The 27,249-nt window shown below is 35.7% G+C and overlaps 2 protein-coding genes across 3 annotated transcripts; one reads left to right on the top strand and one right to left on the bottom strand.

Annotated features, from left to right (window-relative positions):
* The first annotated feature begins 1,889 nt into the window (after positions 1–1,889).
* Positions 1,890–8,538, top strand: LOC145791898 (cell number regulator 11-like). The gene is made up of 3 exons (XM_082872357.1): positions 1,890–1,950; positions 8,165–8,255; positions 8,343–8,538. Exons 1-3 carry the CDS (start codon positions 1,890–1,892, stop codon positions 8,536–8,538), a joined length of 348 nt encoding a protein of 115 aa, XP_082728483.1.
* A 411-nt stretch (positions 8,539–8,949) lies between these two features.
* On the bottom strand, positions 8,950–23,588 carry LOC114266699 (annexin D5). 2 transcript variants are annotated; one of them, XM_028207620.2, is made up of 6 exons: positions 23,376–23,588; positions 21,371–21,516; positions 20,960–21,178; positions 19,924–20,139; positions 19,708–19,797; positions 8,950–9,615 (listed from the first exon to the last, which is right to left on the bottom strand). In XM_028207620.2, the coding sequence occupies exons 1-6, from the start codon at positions 23,449–23,451 to the stop codon at positions 9,412–9,414; spliced, it is 951 nt and encodes a 316-aa protein (XP_028063421.2). In that variant the 5' UTR covers positions 23,452–23,588; the 3' UTR covers positions 8,950–9,411. The 2 variants fall into 2 exon arrangements, with proteins under 2 accessions (XP_028063421.2, XP_028063422.2); XM_028207621.2 differs by lacking the exon at positions 23,376–23,588 and adding an exon at positions 21,962–22,117.
* Between the last annotated feature and the right edge of the window lie 3,661 nt (positions 23,589–27,249).

Below are 27,249 nucleotides of genomic sequence, written 5' to 3'. Positions count from 1 at the left end.
GGGGAAGAAATAATTCTCCTTGTATAATCCTGTTGACCAAGTCCACGCTCCTCCGTACGACGTCGCTTTGTCACCTGAAAACACAAACGTGAGCTAGCCGGCGGGTGTGTGCCGGAAACCTCTCTGATGCCTAAGTCAGAAAACTTGACAAATAGACAAAGCTCTAAGTTCTCAGAAAAATTGTGTTCTGTTACCTCCTCCAGGGTGATGTTTGTGAGCTTTTATAAGTTTCCAGTGGCACAATCCTAGTAGGACTTTTATTCCTCCATGCAGAGTCCTCCTAGGATTCATACTCCTAAGGATAATGCTTATCCTTTTACACCCTCCTCCACTGCTTAAACCAAGTGGGATGGTTTTTACTTTGGCCGAACGACTATATGACCGAAATAAGCTTGGCTATGTAGAGCCACTGAGTAAACCGAACTCATCCTTAGTTCGGTTCTTGTTTTTTCCTTTCTTATCTCAGCTTTCCATGTAGAACCCATGGTACGGTCTTAGACCGAACCAACGACTTTCGGCCGGTCTAACCCCAATACCGGTATAACTCCAAGTTGCCTTCAGACCGAAGTATCTTTTACAGTCACTGTGCCGAAGTAACTTTGTCTCTCTTAGGCCGGAGTAGCCTTGCCTCTCCCGGGCCGGAGTAACATTGCGGCCTTTCCTGGGCCGGAGTAACATTGCGGCCTTCCCTGGGCCGGAGTAACATTGCGGCCTTTTCACCAAGTCTTTGGCACTTTGGGCCACAAAGCCCATCTCATAGCTCGGCCCAATTTTTACCAAAAATTACCCTCTCACTACCCCATGTAGTATCTGTCTCAGCTAGCACCTTCTTAGAGTAATCAACTTCGTGCAATAAAGTTAAAACAAGGGGAAAAAAATATCAATTAATAAGTCTTATTTTTCTTATTAATTTTTTATTAAGTCCTATTATTGCTATCTTGAGAAGGCTGATTCAGAATTTTTTATATTTTTTATTTTTTTGGATTGTTAAAAGAAATTTTTTATTAACTCAATGTAAAGGATTACAATGAGTTAATAAGGATTATGAAGAAAATTTCACAAAAGAAAGGATGATTTAGAAGTTAATAAGATTCAATGGGAAATTAATGAAAAAATAAGACATTAAAAATTTTGGGACGATTTCATTTACTAGAAACAACTAAAAAAATTATAGTTTTATGAAGATAGAAGTGGAAGTAAGTTGTCCTAATTCACTTACCACTACATAAAAATATAATTATTATTTTTATTTAAATGATTTTTTTTTTATTGTCGTTGTTATTGTCGCCGCCTGGGCCAAAGCCTACATGCAATTCACATGTGACCCTCCCAAAAATTGGGATATGTATACATGGGAAAGTTGTTACGAAAGAAGAATTCTTTTTGGTCCAGGCAAACCAATAAGTGCTATTATGGTCCCCATTGGACACTACTATATAATGTCCCTTTGAGCGTCCCTAATTCAAGTTTGGGGATGCTACTGCGCAGGGTGTGCAGCAGCATCTGCTGTGCGCAGAAATGGGCCCATTTTGGGGCTCATTTTGATAATCCGAACCGTTCACATTTTAGAATATATCAAGTAGAATATGCCTGTAAAAAATCAAGTTAATTGGATATCGTTTACCTATTCATCCACTCACATTTGTATTCATTTTAATACTTTAAATCACAATTATTATTTATTTTTATAGATAGAAATGTGAGTGGATGAATGGGTAAACGATATCCGATTAACTTGATTTTTTACAGACATGTTCTACTTGATGTATTCTAAAATGTGAACGGTTCGGATTATTAAAATGGGCCCATTTTCGCCGCACAACAGATGCTGCTGCGCATCCCGCACAGCAGCGTCCCCAAATCCCTCTAATTCCATAGCAAATCCAACCATGACTTCGAAGAATGAATGGTCTTCTGGCCTCTTCGACTGCTTTTCCGATGCTTCATCGTGTATGTTCAAATTTTATCCCATAGTGAAACACTAATTTCACTACAGGGAAAATGAGTTTTGGCGACGTTTATTTAACATCGTTTTGTTAAACGTCACATTTTATAATATTTAACAACGTTTCTTAAACGTCGTTGTTTTAAAAAATCAAAACGGCACCGTTTCAAGCGTTTAAAAGCGTCTTCGAATGTCCCCTCTCTCTCCCTTAAATGGGCAACCCTCTGAAGCCCTAATCTCTTTCAGTCTCTCATTCGCTCTCTCTCTTTCTCTAGACCCTCTCAATGGATCGATTCATCTCTTGCTGATTCATCTCAGAATGATACAATCTTGGTGATTAATCTTGGCGATTTTGATTTTGATTTTGATTTTGATTTCTAAGTTCTCTCTCGATTTCGATTTCGAAATTTAATGTTTCGGTGATTCTCTCTCTCAATTTCAAAGCCTATTTTGAATCTGAGAATAATTGTTAAAGCCCTTTGTAAACCCTTATTTGGAATCCTCATGCCTTCAAATCTCGTCTCTCTTAACCCTCTTTAAACCGTGATCATTCTCACAGATTCATCTTTGAGATTCAGAACGATTTCAAAGCTCCACTACCACCACCGTCTACACCAGCTCGATTTCTTTGATTTCGATTTCATCTGATCTCTGATTTCGATTTCGATTTTGATTTCGAAGCTCCACCGCCACCACCATCTGCACCAGCGAGGTATCGATTTCTTGAAACTGGCTTCTCTTCAACACAACATCACATCATGACTTTTAATTCCTGGTTTTAAATTTTTGTCTTCGGGAAATCACATCCTTATCTGTTGGTCAATCTTCAATTGCTCATTAAATTTCTGAACTTATTAAGAGACTTAAGCTTGAGGCAGGTATCTATTATGACCCAGAAGATTTCCGAATCCACCATGATCAAACATACTCTGTCCTTTGTAGTTGCTGAAATCTTATCCATGATTCAGATATACGCGAGATTGATTCAAATGAGATGATGGACTTGATCTCCAATCAAAAGATTTAGATCTACATGACCTGAAGCTGATCTTCTGAGGCATCTCTGAAATCTGAAGCGGTTGACTTTGTCCATAGATGTCCCAATTCTTTGCAGATAAAAATGGAAAATATCCATCCTTGAACTCCAAGTAACTTTTGTAACTATGATGTTTAGATATACTAGATTCATGTTACTTGTTGCCATTTTTGCCACCTTTTATAAATTTTTAACATCTAATACGAATTTATTATTTTTCCTTTTGCAGCACAGGTGTCTCGCTTTCTTTGCTATTGGTTCAAAGTTGACTTTTAATTTCCTGACTCAGATACAAATGTGAGATGATAAATATGGGTCTTTACCGACATTTAAAAATGTTTTGCTATTTATATAAGCAGGATTATCAGGTGGAGTCATAGCTAGGATATCCATATCAGGAGTTGCTGGGGTGCTGTTATTGGCAGTTTGCATATATGTTGGAGTTTACAAGAAGAAGAAAGTGCAGGAAAAAATATTGATTTTTGCAAGATCTGAACATCGATCAATTCAAGCTGCAAGGGGTAGTACTTCTCCCTGTTTCCTTTCTTTTTCCCTTTTTTGTCTATTTCTTTAAACATCTATGTTTGAAAGGGTTCTTCATGGATATTCTGCACTACAAATTCCCCTTTTAACTCATTTTACCTCTTGGCTGAAGAATGAAATCCAATTTTGACAAACTGGGAAACCATATGCACATGGTTGTTACAATGTTAAACATCCTATGGTTACTTATTTAGCTTTCTTTTAACACAATAGAGGTTCCTTTCATTTAAAAAAATAATAATAAGAATCGTGATGATATTTGATTAGGCGGAATATGGTTACCATGATTTTTAAGCAGATTCCTCAAATTATTAAACAATTTGGCAGTTAATACTTCTGTTTGAACCTGTTATTTTCTCTGACATAATGTACCAATTTTTCTTGGTATACCTATTTAACTTGTTACTCTAGAGTCTTAGGGGTCACAATTATTCTTTATCTTACCATAATTCTATCCTGTAATGGACTGCAATTATTCTTTAATTTATCCTCTTAACCTTATATTGAGTATTTGGAGGGAGAGAAAGGTGAAGGTGGCACGGCCGTAGAAACATTTACTGACTATTTGAGTTTTATGTCTCTTTTAGAATGTCTTAATAGATCTACCTTGGGTATTAGTTTCGGCCTTGATTGTTGGTTTGAACTGATAGAAACTATTGCAGATGACTTTTAATTCTTTTAATTTTTCCTTTTCTGATTTGAGTCCAGCGCCCTCCTAAACTTTCTATTGGTCCTTCTCATCCTGATCCTGTTTGATTCAATGAATCTTGATGTAGGAATTGGTTGTATCCTGTCATTAGTGCGCTTGTCAAAGTGAATTTTGTAGTTTGTTATCTTCTTTGTCAACCGTAATTCCCATTAACTATTTTTTATTTTATTTAACATCCTATTGATTTGTTGAGAACTTCAATTTATGGGACCTGATGTTGATGGCATTCAGATAAAACCCAAGTCAAAGCACATATGGATAGACCGTTGCAGCCTCTGTGATTATGATGATGGACTGATAGATATCACTCGAGAGAGCACAGATATTACAATTTCTAGGTGAGCTGAATCTACCACACTAGGAAATCACTGTTGATTGTTACCCATGTCTTTACTCATTAAATCTTTGTATTCAAATGTCACTTTTCAAAGCATGACAATACAATGCTTATTGGAGCAGACCCGTATTACACTGGTGACAAATGTGTTCGAGTGACCATTCACCATTGTTTTTTTTATGGTACTCGACAGCGGCATCCTTGTGTCAGGTTTGGAAAAGTACATTTATATAATAATTACACCAGAAACTGGGGCATTTATGCTGTATGTGCCAGTGTAGACTCACAGGTAAAGATGCTTTCAGCTGCTGCTTTCTTCATCATCTGTCTCCTCTTTTCTTTTTTGTTAGTTTGAATTTTAAGGTGTTAAAAGATATTATACATGGTTGGCCACTTCTTATGAACATGTTTATGGTTTTTTGGCTTCAGATATATTCACAATGCAATATATATGAAGCAGGACAGAAGAAGGTGGCTTTCAAATATCTAACAGAGAAGGTAATTTGTTTTATCTTTGCATTCTATCAATGATATCTGAAACTTCATATGAAGACATTAAGGTGATGTGGAATTCTATCAGTGTGATTGAGGTATTTGAATATTTATACAGTATTTCTATAATTTTCGTTATATGAGACATCTTCTTTATCCGCAGTGCAGCCACCTGACTCAACTTATGATCTTATGATCAAAGATGACTTAGAAAGTTCACAAGCGTTGTCATGCTTGCAGATTGAGACATTGGTTTATGCTTGTCAGGTTGCTTTTACAACTGGACTTTGGATACTAATTTTGCACATCATCATTTGTGATATAATGTAGTGGTTTCCATGACAGAGACATGTCCAGCACCTTCCAGATGGTGCCAAGGCAGTTTTTTTATCGAAGATGGAGCTGGTGTGGGCAAAGGACGAAGAATTGCAGGGTTGATCTTTGAGAACTGGCACCATGGGAGGAGGAAAGCATTGTAAGATTTTGGGTTGATGTAATCTTCTCATGCATACACATCTGACCATGGTCACATTCTTGATTTAATTGCACTTTATGAAGGTCTAGTAAATTGATGACCAGGTGGAACTTCTCAGAGAAGTGTTGTCTCTCTAACCCAATGGATCTTTTTATTTGACTCTACTAAATTGATGACCAGGAGGAACTTCAATTCCATGGCAGTGCTGATGTAAACGAGAAGGATGCAATATTCAATTATCGAAGGAAATATCTTCCTACACAACAGGTGTGACAATCTATTCCAATTCTAATGGTGTTAGTTTAAATGCAAGCATTTTATAGTTTTGAGGGTGCATGAAGTTGCCATTGTTCATGAGTTATTGGCTAGCGGTCATCTACCTTTATACTTTTATTTAGGGTAGTCTTTAGCACTGCTTTTCTTGATTTAGTTAGTCATATGTTGCGTTGGATTATTTAGTACGATATGTTTTATTACTGCTGACAGTTTTCTATACATGCTGGAATATTGATTTCCATGCGTTTCTCTAGATTAGTGGGATGGAGCAAACCAGCTTCTTATTTCAGCAAGCTTCAAAGGTACTATGATTCTGCTTTTATGTTGTGATGGAAGTTCAAGATCTTGTGATGATTTTTTGCCAAAATAGCCGTTTGAATCCCTAAATTTCTTTTGCATGGTGTCTGTGTTTTCCATATTTCAGTCAGTTTTCTATGTACTATGAATGTGAATTTAGCATGTTATAATAGTCACTTCCCAAAATTTTGTTATCTAGACTGTGATCTTTAGTTTTTGTAGTTTTTTCATTATTATTGAAATGTTACATGTTTCTTTTCATAGGTTGTTGGCATAGAACATGGATTTTAGTCATTACCTCATGTTATACCTGACAGAACTTATAATTCATAGGTTCTTTTCATAGTTTTCCTTTCAAAGTTATAATTTTACAATAATTACTTGTGGAAAACAGTCATTGCCTTTGTTTACCTTGGATTTCCTTTTCTTGTGTCATTTAATTGTGGTCCTCTCACTGTGGTATCAAATAGGTAACTTTGAGTGGTGCAAAATTATTTCAGTTATCGATTGTCAACAAGAAAATGATATCAAATAGGTAACTTTGCGTTGTGCCAAATCATTTTAGTTATCTATTGTTAGCAAGAAAATGAATACTTTCATTTATAAACAGTCTGTTTGGAAATGCACCTTACTCTCTGTCTCTATCATCAAATCACTATATTAGAACATAATATTTTGGGTTAATTTCATGGATATCTCTTCGGCTATCATTGAATATCGCTTAAATCTGTCTCTCAATTGAAAAAATCATTAGACTTGGACATTGCAGAACTTTTGTTACTGCCGTGTTAGACTTGGACAATTTGTTTGAGAAGCTAAGTCCTATTGATTTTGTATTCTACAATTCTAACATTTTGTGCATAATGCAGCTTGTCTCTAGTGGTTCTCCTGATCCAGAATAAGTGTGGTGGTATGCAAGATTGCTTTTGTTAGTGTCGTCAAATGGCAGATCTAAAGAAGAATGCTGATGAACAAGATTTCTAGGGTGTGAGAAATATGAAGCAATTTGAAGAGCATATAGGTAAAGGGCCATCAAGATGCTAATTGTAAATCTGACCCTTGTGCGCTAAAGTTTTCTGTTTCTTAAAAAATAAAATCAAGTAATTAGAACAAATTTATTAAGTTTAGCTGAGTTTAGCTGGTGAACTTTTTTACTCATATATATATATATATATATATATATGTGTGTGTGTGTGGATGATAATTCATTCTGAATAAACTGAATGTTAAGAACCTTAGAATATGTTTGTTTGACTAAGTAAATTAAATTAGACAAGATTAACATTATACAGCTATTAATTTTGGAATTATTAATCTCTCTAAATTGTGTAACATACACCGTTTGATTTGTGTGTGAATGTTTTTTTTTTGCACAATGATTGTGGACTATCATTTGATAAGATTTTACTATATGAATGGGAGTTATTATTTTATATTAGTGCTATTTTTTAATTTTATTACAGGTATTTTTTTAGTTCAATAACAAAAATTAGCACAGTTTTTTTTTTAAAAAAAAGGGGACTATGACGGCGTTTCTAAAAACGTCGCTAAATAGCATAACGGTTGGATTTTTGTTCGAGAAAAAGAGATATGGCGGCGTTTTAAAAATGTCGCTAAATAGCATGGTGACGTCACGTTACTGTTAATAGAACTTTTAACAGCGTTTTTAAAAACGTCGCCTATAGTAATAGGCGACGTTTTTAAAGCGCTATAGTGTTGTAGCGACGGCCACATCTTCAGCGTTTGGTGCTAAACGTCACAAAAGGATTTGACGGCGTTTTTAAGACCTATAGCGGCGTTTTTTAAACGCCTCTAAAACCCTGATTTCCAGCAGTGTTTATGCATTAGCATCATCAAATGTTTCTGTTTTGTTTTACATCAATTAATTGGTTGGTAGTTTACTAATGAAAATATAATATAAATAATAAAATTGTTTATATCTCTAACAATTTAAAAAATAAAAATAAAAAGAAGAAGAAAAAGAGAGAGAGAGAGAGAGAGAGAGAGAGAGAGAGAGAGATAACATGCTACTCTAATTGATGAATCTTGTACAGGTTGTCTGACAATTTGGTGTCCATGCGTTACTTTTGGACGGATTGCTGAAATCGTAGACGAGGGTGAAACTTGTAAGTTTGCTTCTAGATTGTAACATTTTGTGTTAATAGAGAAGTGCAAAGAGTGAGCTCAAGGTGTAGTGTTGGTGTCTCATGTTTATTTATTTTTATTTTACAGCTTGTTGTGCAAGTGGAGCATGTTATCTACTACTCTATGGTTGGGCACACGTTTGTGCACCTCTCTATTCTTGTGGTTATCGATCCAAGCTAAGGCACCGATCTTGTTGAAGTCTAGTTTCTGTTGTGAAAAATGCGCCTTATGCCAAGAATACCGCGAGCTTCAAAATCGTGGATTCGACATGTCAGCTGGTTAGACAATTCCCCTCTCTCTCTCAAACAAATTTTTTAATATAATCATTTATCAAGCCTGCTTGATACAACTTATTTCAAATTGAAAGTTGATAAATCAAAAATTAAAAACACAAATTTCTCTACTTTTAAACAGTCAACCTTTTTTAGCTTACTATTTAAGTTATTTCTATCTTATAAATTATAAGCAAAACATACACTAAATAGCCTTGTACAAATTTCAAAAAAGAAAAAAAGAATAAGCTATTAGCAGCCTCATAAGCTGCACTAAACATGACGATCTACTGAATCTCTTGAATTTGTTATATTAGGATGGAAACGAAATGTGCAAAAACAAACTCGTGGAGTAGCAATGGCACTCGTGGAGTAGAAATGTGCAGAAAAGAATGAGTAATATATTGGAAAAAGATGAGAAATGAAAGAATACATATGGTCATTATATTAAAAACACAAATACAATGTAGCAACGAATTTTACATCAGAAATTATCACCTACCAACCCAAAACACAAACACACAAAAAACACAACACAAAGATCAAATATATAGTAACAAAAACTACAAAATAACATGCACACATGCAGGGTCCACAAGAAACTTCAGGGAACCTTCACGAAAATTCGCAGGACAGACCAGCCGGGTGTAGCCAAGAATCTTCAATCAAACAAATCAACAAGTTCGCTATTTCTTGTGACTTACACAGTACACAGCATTCCTGAAAAAACTGTCGAACAAATGTCCAAATTCTAGCTGCTAACCAAATAATGCACAATGTAGACCTATTCTGAATGTGGCCGAATCGTAAGATAATCAAGATCCACACCTTATGTTATTATTCACTTCTGGGATATAACAATACCTTCTCTTTCTTTTTCTTTTCTAATGATTGGGGCCTATGAGAGAGAGAAGAAAGGCCTTGTAGGGTCCCGATGTCTCTGATTGAACAGCATCATTCAATGATTTCCCATATTTCTTGTGGTACTCTGCCTTTATATACTGCATATCAATTTCAGCCCTTGTCACTATTATCCTTGTTAGTGATGTTTCATCAGTTCCCATGCCTTTCATTGCCTTGTGCAATCCCTACAAATGTTTGTTTTATAATTGCACAAAGCTTACTTCCATTAATATATTCCAGAAACACAATCAAAAACTAAAATTTCTTATAAAATTATGCACCGTATTTTATCTATTTATTTGTTGAGATTTAGTTGTTAATTACATGTACATAATTGTCTCTCTTTTTTTTCTTTTTCTTTCTTTTTTTTTTAAAATTTTTTTGGAAAAGCTTAAATGTAAAAGAGAAAGAATTACATGTAAACAATCTGCAAATTACATGTAAAAGAAAAAGCATGTGAGAGAACATATTTTCTTTTGATTATTGAATGAATTTTGAAATATCACATGCATGATATTAAAAATTACTAAAACATTAGTAAACAATTTGCAGATTATTAAATTACATGTGATTAAGCCAATTCTTTTCACTTACTAAAAAAAAAAAGGCAAAAATGTTGGTGAAAATCCTACGTGATTTGTGATTAGATACACGCGATTTATGACATAAACAGCAGTATTTAAGGCTTCAGCCCAAAACTTAGGAGGAAGTTTCTTACTAAGGAGCATGACCCTAGCCATTTCTTGAACAACCCTGTTCTTCCTCTCAACAACTCCATTTTGTTGTGGAGTAATAGGAGCAGAAAATTCATGCTTGATTTCATGCATATCACAAAAATCCGAAAACAAACTATTTTCAAATTCACGACCATGATCAGTTCGGATTCTTATGATACGCCCAATGGAAGCACCCTGTTCATTTTGGATTTTAGGGACTAAGGCCTGGAAGGCATCAAACGTATCAGATTTTTCCCTTAAAAAATTTACCCACGAAAATCGAGTAAAATCATCAACAGTTAAAAAAATGTATCTTTTACCTCCGATGCTTTCAGTGCGAGTAGGGCCCATTAAATCCATGTGAACCAATTCAAGAGGACGTTTGGTTGTAAAGCTGTTCACCTTTTTATGAGGAGCACGGGTTTGCTTGCCAAGCTGACATAGTCCACACACATGGCTCAAATTCTTACCTAGTTTAGGTATTCCCCTCACAAGCTCTTTGTTGGCTATCTTAGTTAGGTCATTAAAATTCATGTGACCTAATCTTTGATGCCACAAATCAATGTTACTTATGATGGCAGAGTGACAAGTGAGATCATTAGTAGTAACAATCCCATAGCAGTTATCAGATGTGCGAACCCCATGTAAGACAGTATTTCCCTTTTTATCCAAAATTTCACATTTATTTTTTGAAAACAATACTTCATGATGGGAATCACACATTTGACTAATGCTTAAAAGATTTGCTTTAAGACCATCAACTAGTAGAACATTATCTAGCTTGGGAAGACCAGTAACACTGATAGAGCCCTTACCAATGACTCTCGAAGTGCCGCCATCTCCAAACGTAACAATTCCTCCTTCATATTTTTCAAGGGAGGTGAAGTAGGATTTGTTACCGGACATATGACGAGAACACCCACTGTCAAGATACCACATGTGTGAATCACGTGCTTTTAGAGCAGTGTGAGCAACAAAACAAGTCAAATCCTTTTTTCTAATCCAAATCTTTTTAGTCTTGGTGTTCAGCCTAGACATGTAAGGTTGTCTCCTAACCCAAAAAGTATTAGAATTTCTACCCTTTTGAGACACCTTACCAAACAGTTCAAAACAGTAAGGACGAATGTGGCCATACCTACCACAGTGATGACAAATAAAAACCGGTTTTACCTCCTTTTTGTTGATTTTACCAGCTTTAGGTAGACGGAGAGAGAGATCAGTCTGGTCTACCTTCAATTTTCCCTTTGCTTGAATCTTCTTGTCATGTGAAGTAGAGGCCTGACCCTTGTGAGCTGTTGCACCATAGCCTAACCCGCTTTTGTCGCAACCCATTTGTTGAGACCCGAGGATGTCTTCTAAAGATTTGGAACCTTTGTTCCACATGGCAATAGTGGCTCTAGCAACCCGAAGCTCTTCATCCTTTTGACCGACTATCTCTTCCAATCTGTCTTGTGACAGCTCAAGACTTTTAAGCTTTTCTTCATATGTGGAATACACCTTCAGAAGTTCATTCCTTTCAGTTTCACAGGATAGTAATTTACCACATAAGTCTTGCCTATCACTCGAGATCTTGACGATATTCTGCTTTGCTGCTACAAGTTCTTCTTTCAGTCTGACATTCTCACTCTTACATGTCTTTAGCTTGAGGGAGAGTTTGTCGTTGAGTTTGGACAGATTCAAAGATTCCTCGTATAGCTTTTCGTAGGTTTGTTGTAGTTCATCGCCATTGATCTCATCATTATCCTCAGATGTTTCATCATCCTCTTTTTGCTCTTCATTCTCCTTGACCTCATCCAGTCTAGCAACTAAGACAGGAAGGTTGCTAGATGATAGTGAAGGCGAATTTCCTCTTTCATGGAATTGGCTCAGAATTTCCCATGCCTCTTTAGCCTTTGTGCAACGAACAACCCGTTGCTGTTCTTCAGCAGAAATTGCTCTACGAATAGTGCTAAGGGCTCTCAGATTGCTCGGACTGTCAACACTTTCGGTATCTTCTTCAATGGCCTGCCAGCCTTCTGGATCAAAGGCTCTCAGAAAAGCCCTCATTCTGATTTTCCAAAACAGATAGTTAGCCCATCAAAGGTGGGAGCATGATGCAGGTTCTGGCCACGAGCTGATTCCAAAGGCTTTGGAATAGGTTGAGAAACCGTGGCCCAAAATGCCATGAATGCACTATCCCCATCTTCACCGGATTCAGGTTCTTCGGGTTCTTGCTCCGACCCGCTTTCATCATCCCAAGTTACGGTGTAGACTTTCTTCCGATTCTTTTTCGAAGGGCATTCAAGAGACATATGGCCAAACCCTTGGCATTCATAACACTTGACCCCTGATCCCCTTACAATCTTTTTTTCAATAGTTTGAGCAAATTTTGGTGGAACAGTTTTGGGTTTGTCATTACTCTTATCTTTTGAAATAGGGGCTCTGAAATTCGGCTTCTTTTTCAAAAAAATTTTAAACTGTTTTGTAAGCATAGCCGTCATCTCAGACTCTAAATCAAATTCAGTCTCCGGAGGTTTTGCAGTCTCATGGGCACTCGTGAAAGCCATATTTTCTTTTTGCTTTTTCTTAGAAATTTGGTGGGCTTCATAAGTCTGCAAATTTCCAACCAATTGATCGAGCTTGAGGGTATCAACATTCTGAGCCTACTCAATGGCTGTCACCTTTGGTTGGAACCTCTCGGGAAGGGACCTCAAAATTTTTCCAACAACTTTTGCTTCCGGGATTTTCTCACCGAGAGTGAAACAGGAATTCACGATATCACTGAGTTTTGCATAAAATTCATCGAACGTCTCATCGTCGCGCATAAAAAGGGTTTCAAAGGCGGATGTGAGACGTTGAAGTTTTGCCCTTTTAACAGAGGTAATACCTTCGTGAATCGTTTCAAGAATATCCCACGCCTCTTTTGCTATTTCACACGTGCAAATTCGACGGAATTCTTCAGGTGTGACAGAGCAGAAGAGGGAGTTGAGAGCTTTGCTGTTCCAACTCGAATTCTGGTAATCGATTGTGTCCCATTTATCAAGGGGTTTAGGAATATCAATCCCATCAACGGTGATTGTAGGTTCACTCCACCCAAAGATTACGGAGTGCCAAACTTTCTCATCGATGGATTTTAAAAAGGCTCTCATACGAGCTTTCCAATAAGAATAGTTTGTACCGTCAAGTAATGGGGGTCTATGAGTGGAGTTACCTTCACGAATAGAATCCATGATATAATCACACAAAATCACACTCCTATAGTTTTTTAAAAAAAAACAAAGAGTGACCCGCTCTGATACCAATTGAAAATCCTACGTGATTTGTGATTAGATCAAAATTAACTTATTCCAAAACCCAAATAATTCAAAAACTCTCAACCTAAAATCATCAAACACTTACGAGAGTGATTTTAGTTTGTTTGTTTTTAAGAATAAACAATAAATCGACACAAACGATTTTTTACGTGGAAAAAACCACAATTGAAGAACCTTCAATTGTAATCAAAAACCACGGGCGAAACGCCACTATCAATCCACTACTGAAGAACAAAAAGATTACAAAGAAACAATACAAATTACCCAACCCAGTCAATTTGTCTCTGAATCTTCTGTAATTCTTTTCACCACACCTTCGTCACGGAATTGATCCTGAAGTTGATTCCACACCACAACTCCACTTTGTCGAATTAACGACTACGTAGAATCAAACGCCTTTTGAATTCTACGCTTTAATCTTCGGAATCCACCGAAGAGAACTTTCTTGTACCTTAAGAAGCAACCTCCTTGATGTATGAATCTCAATGCATAAGTTCAGAACTCTCTCAAGATTATCAAGGAAAACTATCAAAAATCTCCAAAGAAAACTTTAAACACAACCCTAGTTTGTTTAGATCAGATCTAGGAAAACGTGCTTCATAAAAACACCCTTAACAGCTTTAAATAGAAATCTGGATCCGCGATCTCCGCTCGAGCTCACCACAGCCCGCTCGAGTGGACTGACCAAAAACGGCGTGTGAATGAGCGGAGATGCGCTCGAGCGTATGATACTCCGCTCGAGCGTAAAATCACATCCACCAGTATCTGTGCTTGCCCTGTCAAAATACTGAGACCTGCTAATCTACGCTCGAGCTCAAAAGTCTCCGCTCGAGCGGACAGTACAAAAACACAAAAAAAATACTTTTGAATCAACACAAGGTTTTGTCTCCGGATTTGACAACATAGGGACCTAACAGTTGGAAAAAATGATTTTATGGTGACTTTAATGTGAAATTAAAGTAGGTTCCAATCATTGGTTGATGTGGGATTAAATGAGTTTAGATTCTTTAAAACAAGGTCTTTACCCCAGAAAAAGAATAACCAAAAACTATTGAGAATTGAATGAGAAATTGTCTCATAAAATTGCCTTATGAATGACGTATTGGAAATTGTGTATAACTACCAATCCCACATTGATTGTAGAAGAAAACTTTGGTGGGTATTTAAACCTCAAGATTTTGATAAGGTTATGAGCCCTTTGGGACATCCAAATTTTCCGAAGGAAGGGAGTTATGGATGCTTCAAGGATGGGCTTGGGCGAAGATTATGGTTCAAGTTGATTATGGCAAAATTGCCACATGCGTGCGCACCGCCCGCCGGGGCTGGGCCGGGTCCTTGGATCTTGGGCTTGAGTTAGGTTTGGGCTGGGCCGAATTGGTGGTCTATCAACCTAATCTTTTTGGGCCAGGTCTGCTGCAGATATGTAGATATGTATAAAATAGTGTGTGACGTGTATGTAACTCACACATTGAATCCCCATCAATTGGTACATTACTCCAGGAGTAATGAGCATTGGTTGCTAGCCTTCATGGGCATTAGTTGCCAGCCTTCATAGCTGGAAGGTTTCTCCTCTGCTGCAGATATGTAGATATGTATATAATAGTGTGTGAAGTGTGTGTAACACACATTGAATCCCCATCAATTAGTACATTACTCTAGGAGTAATGAGCATTGGTTGCTAGCCTTCATGGGCATTAGTTGCCAGCCTTCACGGCTGGAAGGTTTCTCCTCTCCCCCATTGTGTATAAAAGGAAGCCCATCTCTCTTCAATTAAAAAAAGAATTTTTCTCTCAGATTAGAGTCAGTGCCCTCCTATAATTTTCTTCCTATGTGAGATAGTGCTGCCATTATCGGTTCGCCAAAGCTAACAAAAGGTGCTTCTGCATTAGCCGATCTAAGCCGTCGTATCCTGAGAGACAGAAGTCGACGTTCCTCTACCACCCATGGTGAGGCGGCTAATCTGTTTTAAGGACACTGTGGTATCACACAGGCTTCGGTTTGCTTCCTTTTTCTAGTTTTATTTTATTATGAATTTCTGTAAATTCTAGCATGTTATTGTTCTGAAATTCAAAGTGGTTGTTCAATATAAATCTATTTATTTTATTTAAGTACACAATTTATACAATAATCTTAAAACAGATTATTTGTGTTTATCATGGAATTAGATAATTAGATTTATATGAAATTTGAAAGAGACCATGTTATGAAGTTCCGAACAGTAGACTATTGAACACTGGATTTGTGTTTCCTAATAGTAAAACTATTGGCTTCAGAGTGATATGTTGGACCAAATATGTTTGGGTGCCTAATTTGGTTGATGACATTCTGGGAATGTATATACTGTGACATGATTTTGGGTGCCAAATATGTTTGGGTGCCTAATATGTTTGGGTGCCTTTGTATAAATTCTACCTAAACCCAAGAGGGTTAGGATATGCTTAAAAATCCGTTGACTTTGTATTCAATGGTTATGCACAATATAGCAGTGCATATCAATTTCTTGTGTTTAAGTCTGCTATTCCAGATATACACAAGAATACTATCATAGAATCCAGAAATGCATCTTTCTTTGAAAATGTATTTCCTTATCGTATTCAAGAAGGGGTTCCGAGTTCCATGAAAGAGGTTGAAGGTGACAATGATCATATAGATGATCAAGTAGATAATCAAGCTAAGGAAATAGATGAGCCAAGAAGGGGTAAAAGGGCTAGGACCGCAAGTTCTTTGGCCCAGACTTCTTAATTTATTTGTTAGAAGAAGAACCTTGAACTTTCCATGAAGATGTGACTTCACCTGAAAGTCCTTTGTGGAAAGAAGCAATTAAGAGTGAGATTAACTCCATCTTACAGAACCATACTTGAGAGTTAGTTGGTGTATCCCCAAGCAGTAAGGCCTTGGGGAGAAGTGGATCTTTAAAAGAAAGATGAAAGCTGATGGGTCAATTGATAAGTATAAAACTAGGGTAGTTATCAAAGGATACAAGCAACGAGATGGTTTGGATTACTTTGATACATATTCACCTGTGACAATGATTACATCCATTCACATGGTGATTGCGATAGCAGCTTTACGTGGTCAGAAAATACATCAGATGAATGTAAAGACAGCTTTCTTAAATGGAGATTTAGATGAAAAAATCTACATGAAGAAGCCCAAGGGATTTTCAGCTCCAGGACAAAATAAGAAAGTCTGTAAGCTTGTCAAATCATTGTATGGTTTGAAGCAAGCTCCTAAGCAATGGCATGAGAAGTTTGACAATGCTATGTTGTCAAATGGGTTCAAAATCAATGAGTGTGGCAAGTGCGTATATGTCAAAAGACATTGACAAAGGTTATGTCATTTTGTGTCTATAAATTGATGGCATACTCATTGTTGATAGTAATGATGAGATGATTAGAACTACCAAGAGATTGTTAAACTCTAAGTTTGACATGATAGATATGGGCCTTGCAGATGAAATTTTGGGTGTTAAGATTACTAGAACATCTGATGGTATTGTACTTTCTCAATCTCACTATGCTGAGAAAATATTTGAGAAATTTGGTAAATCAGATACAAGTGTATCTAGGACACCAGTAGACTTGAGTCTACACTTGACCAAGAATAATGGTGAGAGTGTCTCTCAGCTAGAATATTCTCGGGTCATTGGAAGTCTGATGTATCTAATAAGTTGTACAAGGCCAGATATAGCTAACTCGGTTAGTAGGCTTAGTAGATACACGAGTAATCCTAATACTACTCATAGGAGAGGCAGTATGCAAGTGTTAGGTTCTCTACGCTACACGCAGGGTTATGGGCTGCATTATATCAGATACCCAGCGGTATTAGAAGGGTATAGTGATGCTAATTGGATATCTAGAATAAAGGACTCCAAATCCACTAGTGGTTTCGTGTTTACCCTTGAAGAGGTAGCTGTGTTTTGAAAATCTTCCAAGCAAACGTGTATATCGAGATCAATGATGGAATCTGAGTTTATTACTTTGGATAAAACAACTAAAGAAGTTGAATAACTTCGCCAGTTCGTTGAGGATATTCCACGTTGGCCAAAACCTGTGCCTGCTATCTGTATTCATTGTGATAGCCAATAGGCGATTGGACGGGCACAGAGTCATATGTATAATAGCAAATCTAGATATATCCGTCGTAGACATAATTCCATACGACAACTATTCTCTAAATGGAGTTGTCTCTCTAGACTATGTAAAGTCTAAAGACAACAATGTGGATTCGCTAACCAAAGGGTTAACTCGAAAGTTAGTAGAAACATCATTAAGAGGAATGGGATTAAGGCCTTTAGTAATGTTATCAGAACGGAAAACTCAACCTAGTTAACTAGAGATCCCAAGATCTAAGTTCAAATGGACAACTTAATTTCATATAACGGGTGAATCACTGAAGAGGTAAATCCTCTTATCCATTCCTTTGTACAGTGACACCCTGTGGAGTTGGAAGGTTAAACCAATGCTTTTAATGACCTAAATGATATGAATAGTCAATCGTGGTATAATGAGATACCTGATATAAGTCACCTATGTGAGTGCGAAGTGGGGCCACTTCTTTAAGAATTAATAAGGTCGAATTCTTTAAAGCCACTCATTGAACCAGGCTAGTGTTCTAGGGCCATACTGGACACACAAATGAGAACAAGAACAATGGTTAGACTAATTCCTGTGTGAGGTCTATTGTCTCAGTTTACACAAATGGCAGAACAGTTCAAGATATCACGTTCACTGGTCAGCTAGTAAATCTGATAGGCTTTCACTACGAAAGGTTCAAGGCCAATAACTACCTTTTCTGATACAGGGTTGGTCTGTGTGCTCTCTTTCTCCAGTCTTTGCTATAAACATTGTCCGTTTTCTTTATTCGGTCAATTTTTATTCATGTGGGGGATTGTTAGAAAAAATGATTTTATGGTGATTTTAATGTGAAATTAAAGTAGGTCCCAACCATTGGTTGATGTGAGATTAAATGAGTTTAAATTCTTTGAAACAAGGTCTTTACGCTACAAAAAGAATGACCAAAAACCATTAAGAATTGAATGAGAAATTGTCTCATAAAGATGGCCTCATGAATGCCAATCCCACATTGATCGTAGAGGAAAACTTTGATGAGTATTTAAACCTCAAGATTTTGATAAGGGTATGAGTCCTTTGGGGCATCCAAAATTTTCGAAAGAAAGGAGTTATGGATGCTTCAAGAATGAGCTGGGGCCAAGACTATAGTCCAAATTAGTTATGAAAAAATTGCCACACGCGTGCGCGTCGCCTGCTAGCCTGGACCGGGCTGGGTCCGAGTTTGTGGATCGTGGATCTTGGATCTTGGATCTTGGATCTTGGGCTTGAGGCTTAAGGCTTAAGGCTTGCTAGAATAAGCTAGGTTTGGGCTGGGCCAGATTGGTGGTCCACCAACCTAATCTTTTGGGTCAGATCTGCTACAGATATACAGATATGTATATTATAGTTTGTGTAACTCACACATTGAATCCTGATCAATTAGTCCATTACTCTAGGAGTAATAAGCATTTATTGCTAGCCTTCATGAGCATTAGTTGCCAGCCTTCATAGCTAGAAGGTTTCTTCTCTCCCCCATTGTGTATAAAAGGAGGTCCATCTCCCTTAGGTTAAAAAAGAATTTTACTCTCAGATTAGAGTCAGTTTCCTCCTATAATTTTCTTCCTGCGTGAGAGAGTATTGCCATTGTCGGTTCGCCAAAGCTAACAGAAGGTGCTTTTGCGTTAGCCGGACTAAACCATCGTATCCTAGAAGATAGAAGTCAACGTTCCTCCAACACCCACGGTGAGGCGGCTAATCTGTTTTAAGGATACTGTGGTATCACACAGGTTTCGGTTTGCTTCCTTTTTCTAATTTTATTTTATTTTGAATTTTTGTAAATTCTAGCATGTTATTATTCTGAAATTCAAAGTGGTTGCTCAATATGAATCTATTTATTTTATTTAAGTACACAATTTATACATCAAAAAATAACCACTACAGTTCTAGACTGATTGAAGAGCTCAATAAGCCGTCATGATCAAAGCAAATATAAATACAATGCAACACATATTGCGCAGAGACAGTAGAAACAAATAAATCTATAGAAATTATCATATGAAGAGAAAGAAGTAGAAAAGATGAGTAAAAGTAAAAGAAAATTAATCTTGTAAAAATTCAGTATATTACAAATTCTTTAAGCATTCACATCTTTGAGAAAATTGTACATTTTTATGGGAATACATGATTTTAGAAGGGGAAATATGATAAATACTAACCTTTGCAAAGAACTTCCCAGGATTCTCAACACACTGCAAGATTGTCAAAAGGGCATATGTGAAGTTCCCAGATGTTTCCTTCTTTATTGCCTGCAATAAGTTTGTGCATGTTTAAACATAATGTTGAAGGATAACCAAAAACGAAGAAGAAAACAAGAAAACACATGTATTTTAAAGACACTGAAGTAAACATATGGCTGCATAATAAAGATGCACCTTTTCCAATGAATGTCCATACATCTTATGGTATGCGGAATTAACAGCAGCCAAATGTGCCCTACTTCTTTCACTGAAAATGCGTATGAAAGTCTTCTCATCAGTTCCTATCCTCTTCTCCCCAGCTTTATACAGAGCTTTGGCGTCATTCTCTACAATCATTGTATCAATTTCTGGGCCTTCATAGCGTGGCATAGCTACATATGCAAGCAGCATCTGCAAAAGCAATTTAAGTTAATAAACTAATTCTAAGATATTGGTGAATTATGTTTATCTCTAAATGTCAAAATATAAATATTTCAATTTGGATTGAACAGTTTGAGCATGTTCACAAGTTCTAGTGAGGAAGTTCCAAAAGGATATCAACTGACTGAGGATATCAGTTTGAGCAGGGTTATACAGATTCATGGCTCACAAGTCAATCTAAGATGTATCATTATGGTCCCTTGAAGCTCCAACACACACGTGAGCCTACAAATCTAAGAAAAGATCATTATTCTACGAAAGTTTCGAGGCTTAGAAATCGAGTTTGATGACCTAAACCTATCTTCAGGATCCCCAAACTAAATAGCACACTTTATAAAGGAGTTAAATTCATGTCAAATATTGGACATCGACATTTCTTGGCCAGTTCTAGACATGTGTCCAACACTTCTTGGACAAGTCCATACTTTAAAATAAATCTTGTAACTGTGGACACTTCTTTTATGCTCAATTAACACTTAAATAAGAGCATTGGGAAACAATCCTGAAGATAAGATGGACACATCCCCAAGTACGCAACAAATTTTTTTTTTTTTTTTGTAAAAATAAAATAATAAAAAGTGTAGATATTATACATATTTCTGTTAAAATTAAAGCATACAATGAACACTTTCAAAACACAATTGCAACAATTATTTCAAACCTACAATGCAAATGAAGTCTTAGAGTCCACCATGACATCTGTGACACAAGCATGGCTTGCATAAATTATGACAAAACGCATGCTTTTGCTCATCTATGCATGTGTTCAAGAGCTAGGGAAAGAGAAAACCTTTTTATGATCACCAGAAGCTTGATGTTCAATATCATGCTCCAGATAAGCACCAAATATCGCAAGATACGCTTGCTTGAATTGTTGTATCTGGTGTGAAGTCCGAGAACATATTACTTCAGTAGCAACTCTGACATTGACTTTATTTCCACTTAAAGCTTGTCTCACAACGGTTGCATCACGTCCTGCTGGATCTTGCATCCAAAGCAAGACTGCTTTCTAAAACCATTAGAAAACAAAAATACTAGTTTTAGCTCTAGAAAACAACTATACATAGAAACACACTATGTCATATATATAATGTTTCCACTAGTACAGATTTTAAATTTGAGCCATGTCTAGCTTCCCTATGGATTGGAAAATTAAATAATTTTGTTGAAGGAAATGAAGAAAAAGTGGTCCCTCTTAAACCTTAACATCGCCGCTAAGCTCTGAAGACAAACGTTTGTTGAGGTCTTCAGAATACAAAGTTCTAAATTCTAGTTGGATGAGAGGACGCTGCATTGCATTTCGCTGGGCAAGAATATTTACAACTGTTGTTGCATCACAGCCAAATCCTGATTAAACATCATGAAAAGAATTAGGAATTCTGTATGGATTACATTTTTGCATTGAAGTACCATCCAATCAGTCATATACTACATAACCCTGTAATTATATGATGAAGTATTGTCTTTCTAAGGAAAATAAGGCAACTACGAAAAATTCTATAAGGTTGTGTTTGGTTCATAAATTTGGGGAGGAAAAGGGAAAAAGAAAAGGTGTATGAAATTATGTGAAATGTAGATATATTTTATTTATATTTCACCTATTTTTTCCCTCTCATTTTCCAAATCCCTCCCTAAATCATTGAACCAAACATAGCCTTAGTCAGATATTGCAATGCCTTCAAAGAAAGGTAGGTACCCAATATGATTTGAGCATCTTCAAAAGCTCCTCATTTATAAGCACAGAGAAAACAAGATCAATATTTGTAAAAAGCATAATTATACAACATGATACCTCATTGAATCTACAGAAGAAAAAGAAAATTTGTATATATCGAGACTTCTTAAAATAAAGGTCCCTCTGTGCTGAAGCATTTGCAGCAGCCAAGGCAATTGAGCTAGCGAGGGATTTGGGTTTTTCTGATATTATTCTAGAGGGGGATTCTTTAAATATTGTCAAAGCTTTGCGGGAGGGTGTCGAGCTCTAATCGAAATATGGTCATATTGTGTCACAAGTGGTGGGTGCTAGCTAGTACATTGCTTTGGCGTTTTCAAGCTAGCCATGTGGGGAGAATGGGCAATATGTTGGCGCATGGCCTAGCTTGGATGGCTAGAAGTTTGGACCACCAGCTTGTGTGGATGGAGGAGGTCCCACAGGCCTTGATTGATGTTGCTGCTTGCTAATTGTTTAGTTTCTTTCTGTTGTTTACCATCTAAAAAAAATAAAAAATAAAGCCCTCCTTGGGGGAATGTGGATTGCTTAGGGCACATTGGGCCAACGTTGCGAAGTGGTAGCGCTCCCGGCTTAACAGCCAACCGCTCAACAGATCCATGTCTTGATTCAAATGTAATGGCCTCTTTAAAGTTTTCTTAGGCCTCCCCTCACGGTCTAAACTTTGGCATCCGGTCGAGCTATCAAGATTTTTATGCATATTCTCTTTTCTTCCTAATTTTTCAAAAGGAAAATTCTAAACATACACAAAATTCATACAAAAAACTTGACAAAAATGATGTGACATTATCATTATTCTAAATAAATCTTTCTTCAATGGTGTTTAGTTTTGAAATTAAAGATTCACTATGAGCAACATTATTATATATGAAAATTATGTATGAGTTCTTTGTTTGTATAACATTACTCTTCTTTAAAATTATACGTAAATACTTTCACTGATCATAAAGCACATGTATAGGATGGCATTAGTGTGAGTACTTCTACCACAATCGGCATGTGGTGAGCCCATTGGGCGCCCCATTATCAATGTCTTACCTGCATGGCAAACTTACAAGGCACAACGATGTCCTCATAGGACTAATGGGGGTTGCATGCCTAGCCTAGACAATGTCCTAAGGACACCTGTTAGCATCTGCCATTTCCTAATTAAAACTACAAATTTCATAGACATTAAAAAAGATTAACCTTGTGAACAGCACACAAAAACAAGGAAAACATACAAATATAACATGGGGATGGATAAGCCGAATCAAAAGCTGGTGGTCAATATTAAGGAAAATTAGCGGCGGAATCAGGATTTTGTAGGAAAACTACAAAAGGGTACATATATATAATTAAAAGAAATATTCAAAATCTTAGACTGAATTATTATATCCACATGAATAGACATATGGTTAAACAAGCAAATGAGGAAGACGAGCTTGTATAATCTGTTGAAACTACAAAAAAAAAAAAGAGGATAAATGTTAATTACCTTTAAAAGCACGGTGCAATTGCATTGCATCATCACGAGGAGAAGCTGACATCGGAGGTGCACTCGCCATTGACATTGTCTCTCTCTCTAGATCCCGCTTTCTCGTCACCACACACGGTTTCTTTCTTTTCTTTTCTTTTCCTTTTTTTGAGATTGGTCTTTCTTTCTTTCTCTCTTCCTTTGTATATGCATAAATGCCGCAGCAGCGGCGGCATTTATTTATTTATAGAGCCGGTTTGGAAAGTTGGCTATTTATTTACGGAGGCCTTGGTGGTGTTTGGGAAGAATTGTAATTGGGTTTTTTTTCATTTTTTCTACTAATAGACAAAAAATTTGTAAAACTAAAAAAAATACATTTAAACAAAATATCACATCTAATTTCATAATTATTTCACTTTTTCTTTTACAAACATCACATCCAACCACAAAAAAACTTAACTTTCTTTCCAAACACAAAAAAAAAAAAAAAAAAAAAAAAAATTCAATAATATTCTATCTCTAAAAAAACCTACATAGAAACCCACTTCCCAAACACCCTTGTTTAGTTGGTTATTTAATTTTACTTTTTTTTTATTATTTTAATTTGACTAAAATAGTTATATTTGAAAAGTTGAGTAGTTTTTTTTCTATATAATTTATTTGATGGTTATGAGAGAAAAAATAAAATAATCATTAGCTAAATGTGACATTTGTCATATTGATTTTTTATCTTTTAGTTGGCTATTTTAGCTCATACTTCTTCTTAAACAAGCTCGTTTGGAAAATTAACTATTTTAGTTGATTTTTTAATTTTTAAATAAATTACACTAACACTTCTTGAGATTTCTATTTAATACAGATCTCTTTCTCACATTTGAAAAATTACACTTATTCCTCTGCCATATTAAAACGACATATTTGTTCCTTACCTTTTAGACATATAAAATAATATAGAAATTTTGTTCATGTCATTTTAAGGAAATAACAATCATCTTCTTTTGTTTAACTTACACAAAAAATTGAAATTATTTATTTTTTTGTTTTTTTTACTTTTATTGAATTTTTTTTAACATTTTAAACAATTTTATTTTATATTTTTTTGATATACCTAATCTAGATATATAATATTTTGTATTTTTTTTTAATTCACCAAATACAAAAAAATATAAAAATATAAAAATTAAATACAATATCTTATTTTGTTGTATTCAAAGGATTTTTTTTAAAAAAAAAATTGAACAAATTTTATACTTTTTAAATATATCTAAATTAAATTGATCTAATCTAGATATAATAGTGAAAATAAAAATAAAAAATTATATTCATATATAAAAATTTATACAAAAAATATTATAAAAATGTTGTGACGGTAATATTGTTGTAAATATAAATCATATTTATGAGTGTTTTATTTTACAGTGAAAGATTGCCATTAAGTTATATCATTATATTTGAAAATTCTATATAAAATTTATGTTTGTATATTATCACTCAATAAGAATATGTTCAGGTAAAATTTAATGATAGAAAATTGTAGAATGTAGTCATCATGATAAAAAAAAAAAAAAAAAAAAGAAATGGTATGAAAAATGGCAAAATGGTCATTTAAAAAGGATAAATTACACTGACACCCTCTGAGATTTCTAACAAATACAGGAACCTCCCCTGTGATTTCAATAATTACAAAAACCTCTCTTACTTTAATTGACAATATCAAGTTTCCTCCATTTTTTAACTGTCATTTACACAACTAACAGAAGCTACTGATGTCATCAAAGATAAATATTGAAATGCTCGTAATGCCTTCAAGTGTCTTGAGTCCATCTATATATACTGATACCAAAGGCACTTGAACATCGAACAACACAAGTTCACAACCAAGCACAATACATGTATGTTACCATTCACATTAACTATTCAAAAAAGAAAAAAAAAAATTGTATATCAATAACAACCAACTAGTGCCATAAAAAAATATTTAAAAACAAACAAACAAACAAACACAATTAAGCACAAATACAACCACAACCACAACCAAAACCAAAACCAAGTCCAACACAGGTATGTACCATTGGCAAATAAAGCACAACCAACCACAATAATAAAACAAGTGCAATTGTTGGCAAAATTCTTCACCACCAATTCACTGTGATTCATAACACATACATTATATAAGCATTAGGATTTGATCACACAATTTTTTATGATCTTACTTGTAAAACAATGCAGTGATAAACATATTTTTCAAATAATTTTCTTAAATTCATATTATTAGGCCATCCAGATTTAACATAAAAAAATAAAAAATAAACTAAATTAAATTAAAAAAAATAATCAAAGAATGCATGATACAGAGGCAATAAAAATAATATTACCTTTTCAAAATCCATTTATTGAGCCTTGCATTACATAGACCAATAAACTAAAAAAGTTTTAAGATTCCAACGGCCCTATTGTCCTTTCTCCATTTCCAATCTCAAGCCCAGAGAGGCAAAAGCTTCAATTTCCTCTTTCTTCAACATTATCCCAATCTCAGGCACACCATTGCCATCCCTGCAATCAAAAAGAGATAATGTTCCATTTTTATCAATTGATGTCATCTCCACCTTCTTCGATGTCCCCCTCATCCAAAGTCAGTGTTGTACAACTAAAAGCGAGATGAACTTGCAATGCTAAATAACCTATCCATGTCCATAAAAGGCAGTTTAGCCAACTCAACCCCATCTAGAATTCCATCATTCAAACCCTCTATAGCTTCGTCAATTGTTGTTGCTGCCATAGCCACCCCATCTTCTCTTATTAAGTCATTTGAATTTGCATCTATGAAACATCCTAAAGCACAGTTCCCAAAGTAAGTTGAACGAATAGGGGGTTCCAAGCAGCCTTGCAATTAACATTGAATCCCTCTATTTCCGGTCAACCTCTTCCTCCTCTTTTTGTTCTCCTACCGTTCGTTCCATTTCTCTCTTCCTCCCCTTCCTTTTCTTTTTCTTCTCCTAATCATGACTTATGACCAAGATCGCAACTAGCCATCACAAACCCAAAACGAACGCTGCTACCATCACCGTTCACCATCGCTTTGAAAACCATAGATCTAGGGTTAGGGTTTCAGAAAAAGAAGAAGAGGAGGAGAAGGAGAAAAGGAAAATAGGGCGGCGGGAAGTAAAGAGTGAGTGGAGAAAGAAGACGAGAAAGAAAGACGGTAGTAGCGAACAGTAGACGACAAATGGGTGAAAAGAGAGGAGCCGGCGAAAAGGAGCTTATCTCTCTCTCTCTCTCTCTCTCTCTCTCTCTTTTACATTTCGATCGAATGTGAGAGAACAAAAAAAATTCATTTTTTCACATAGGGTAATGGAGAAAGGGGGAGAATCAATATATACTTTGTAGTAGGGGTAAGCGGCGGATATACCGATCCGCCAAAACCTACCGAACTGAACCGATCCGCCGCATTTGGACGGATACGTGATGACGAGCAGACGGTTGCAGATTGATTTTCTCCAATCCGCCAATTTGGCGGACGGATGACGAATTTGAGATTCCTTTGGCCGCAACCGAACCGCCAAACCGCGAGCACCCCCATTAATTTATAAGACTTTGTATTTTCAATTTATTTAAATATTTTGTTTGTGTTTTTAATTGAAAAAGAGTTTAAATATTTTTTTGAAAAAAAGTTTTTAACTTGAATATATTTTTTGAATTGAAAAAAATAAACGTATTATTTATCTATATTTTTTAGTTTTTAAATCTAACTCTAAAAATAATAAATAGAAAATATGATATATGCTGGTTGGTTTTTATTTTCAAAACATATATAGATGTAACAATACAGAGACATACAATCTCTACTACTGCTCTGTTCATAGTTTTGGTGGTTTGAATTATTTTTATATTTTAA

Source organism: Camellia sinensis, chromosome 5 (genome assembly GCF_055761805.1).
Source record: "Camellia sinensis isolate YWXY chromosome 5, ASM5576180v1, whole genome shotgun sequence".
NCBI classification, from domain to species: domain Eukaryota; kingdom Viridiplantae; phylum Streptophyta; class Magnoliopsida; order Ericales; family Theaceae; genus Camellia; species Camellia sinensis.
This window is presented reverse-complemented; position numbering and strand designations above follow the sequence as displayed.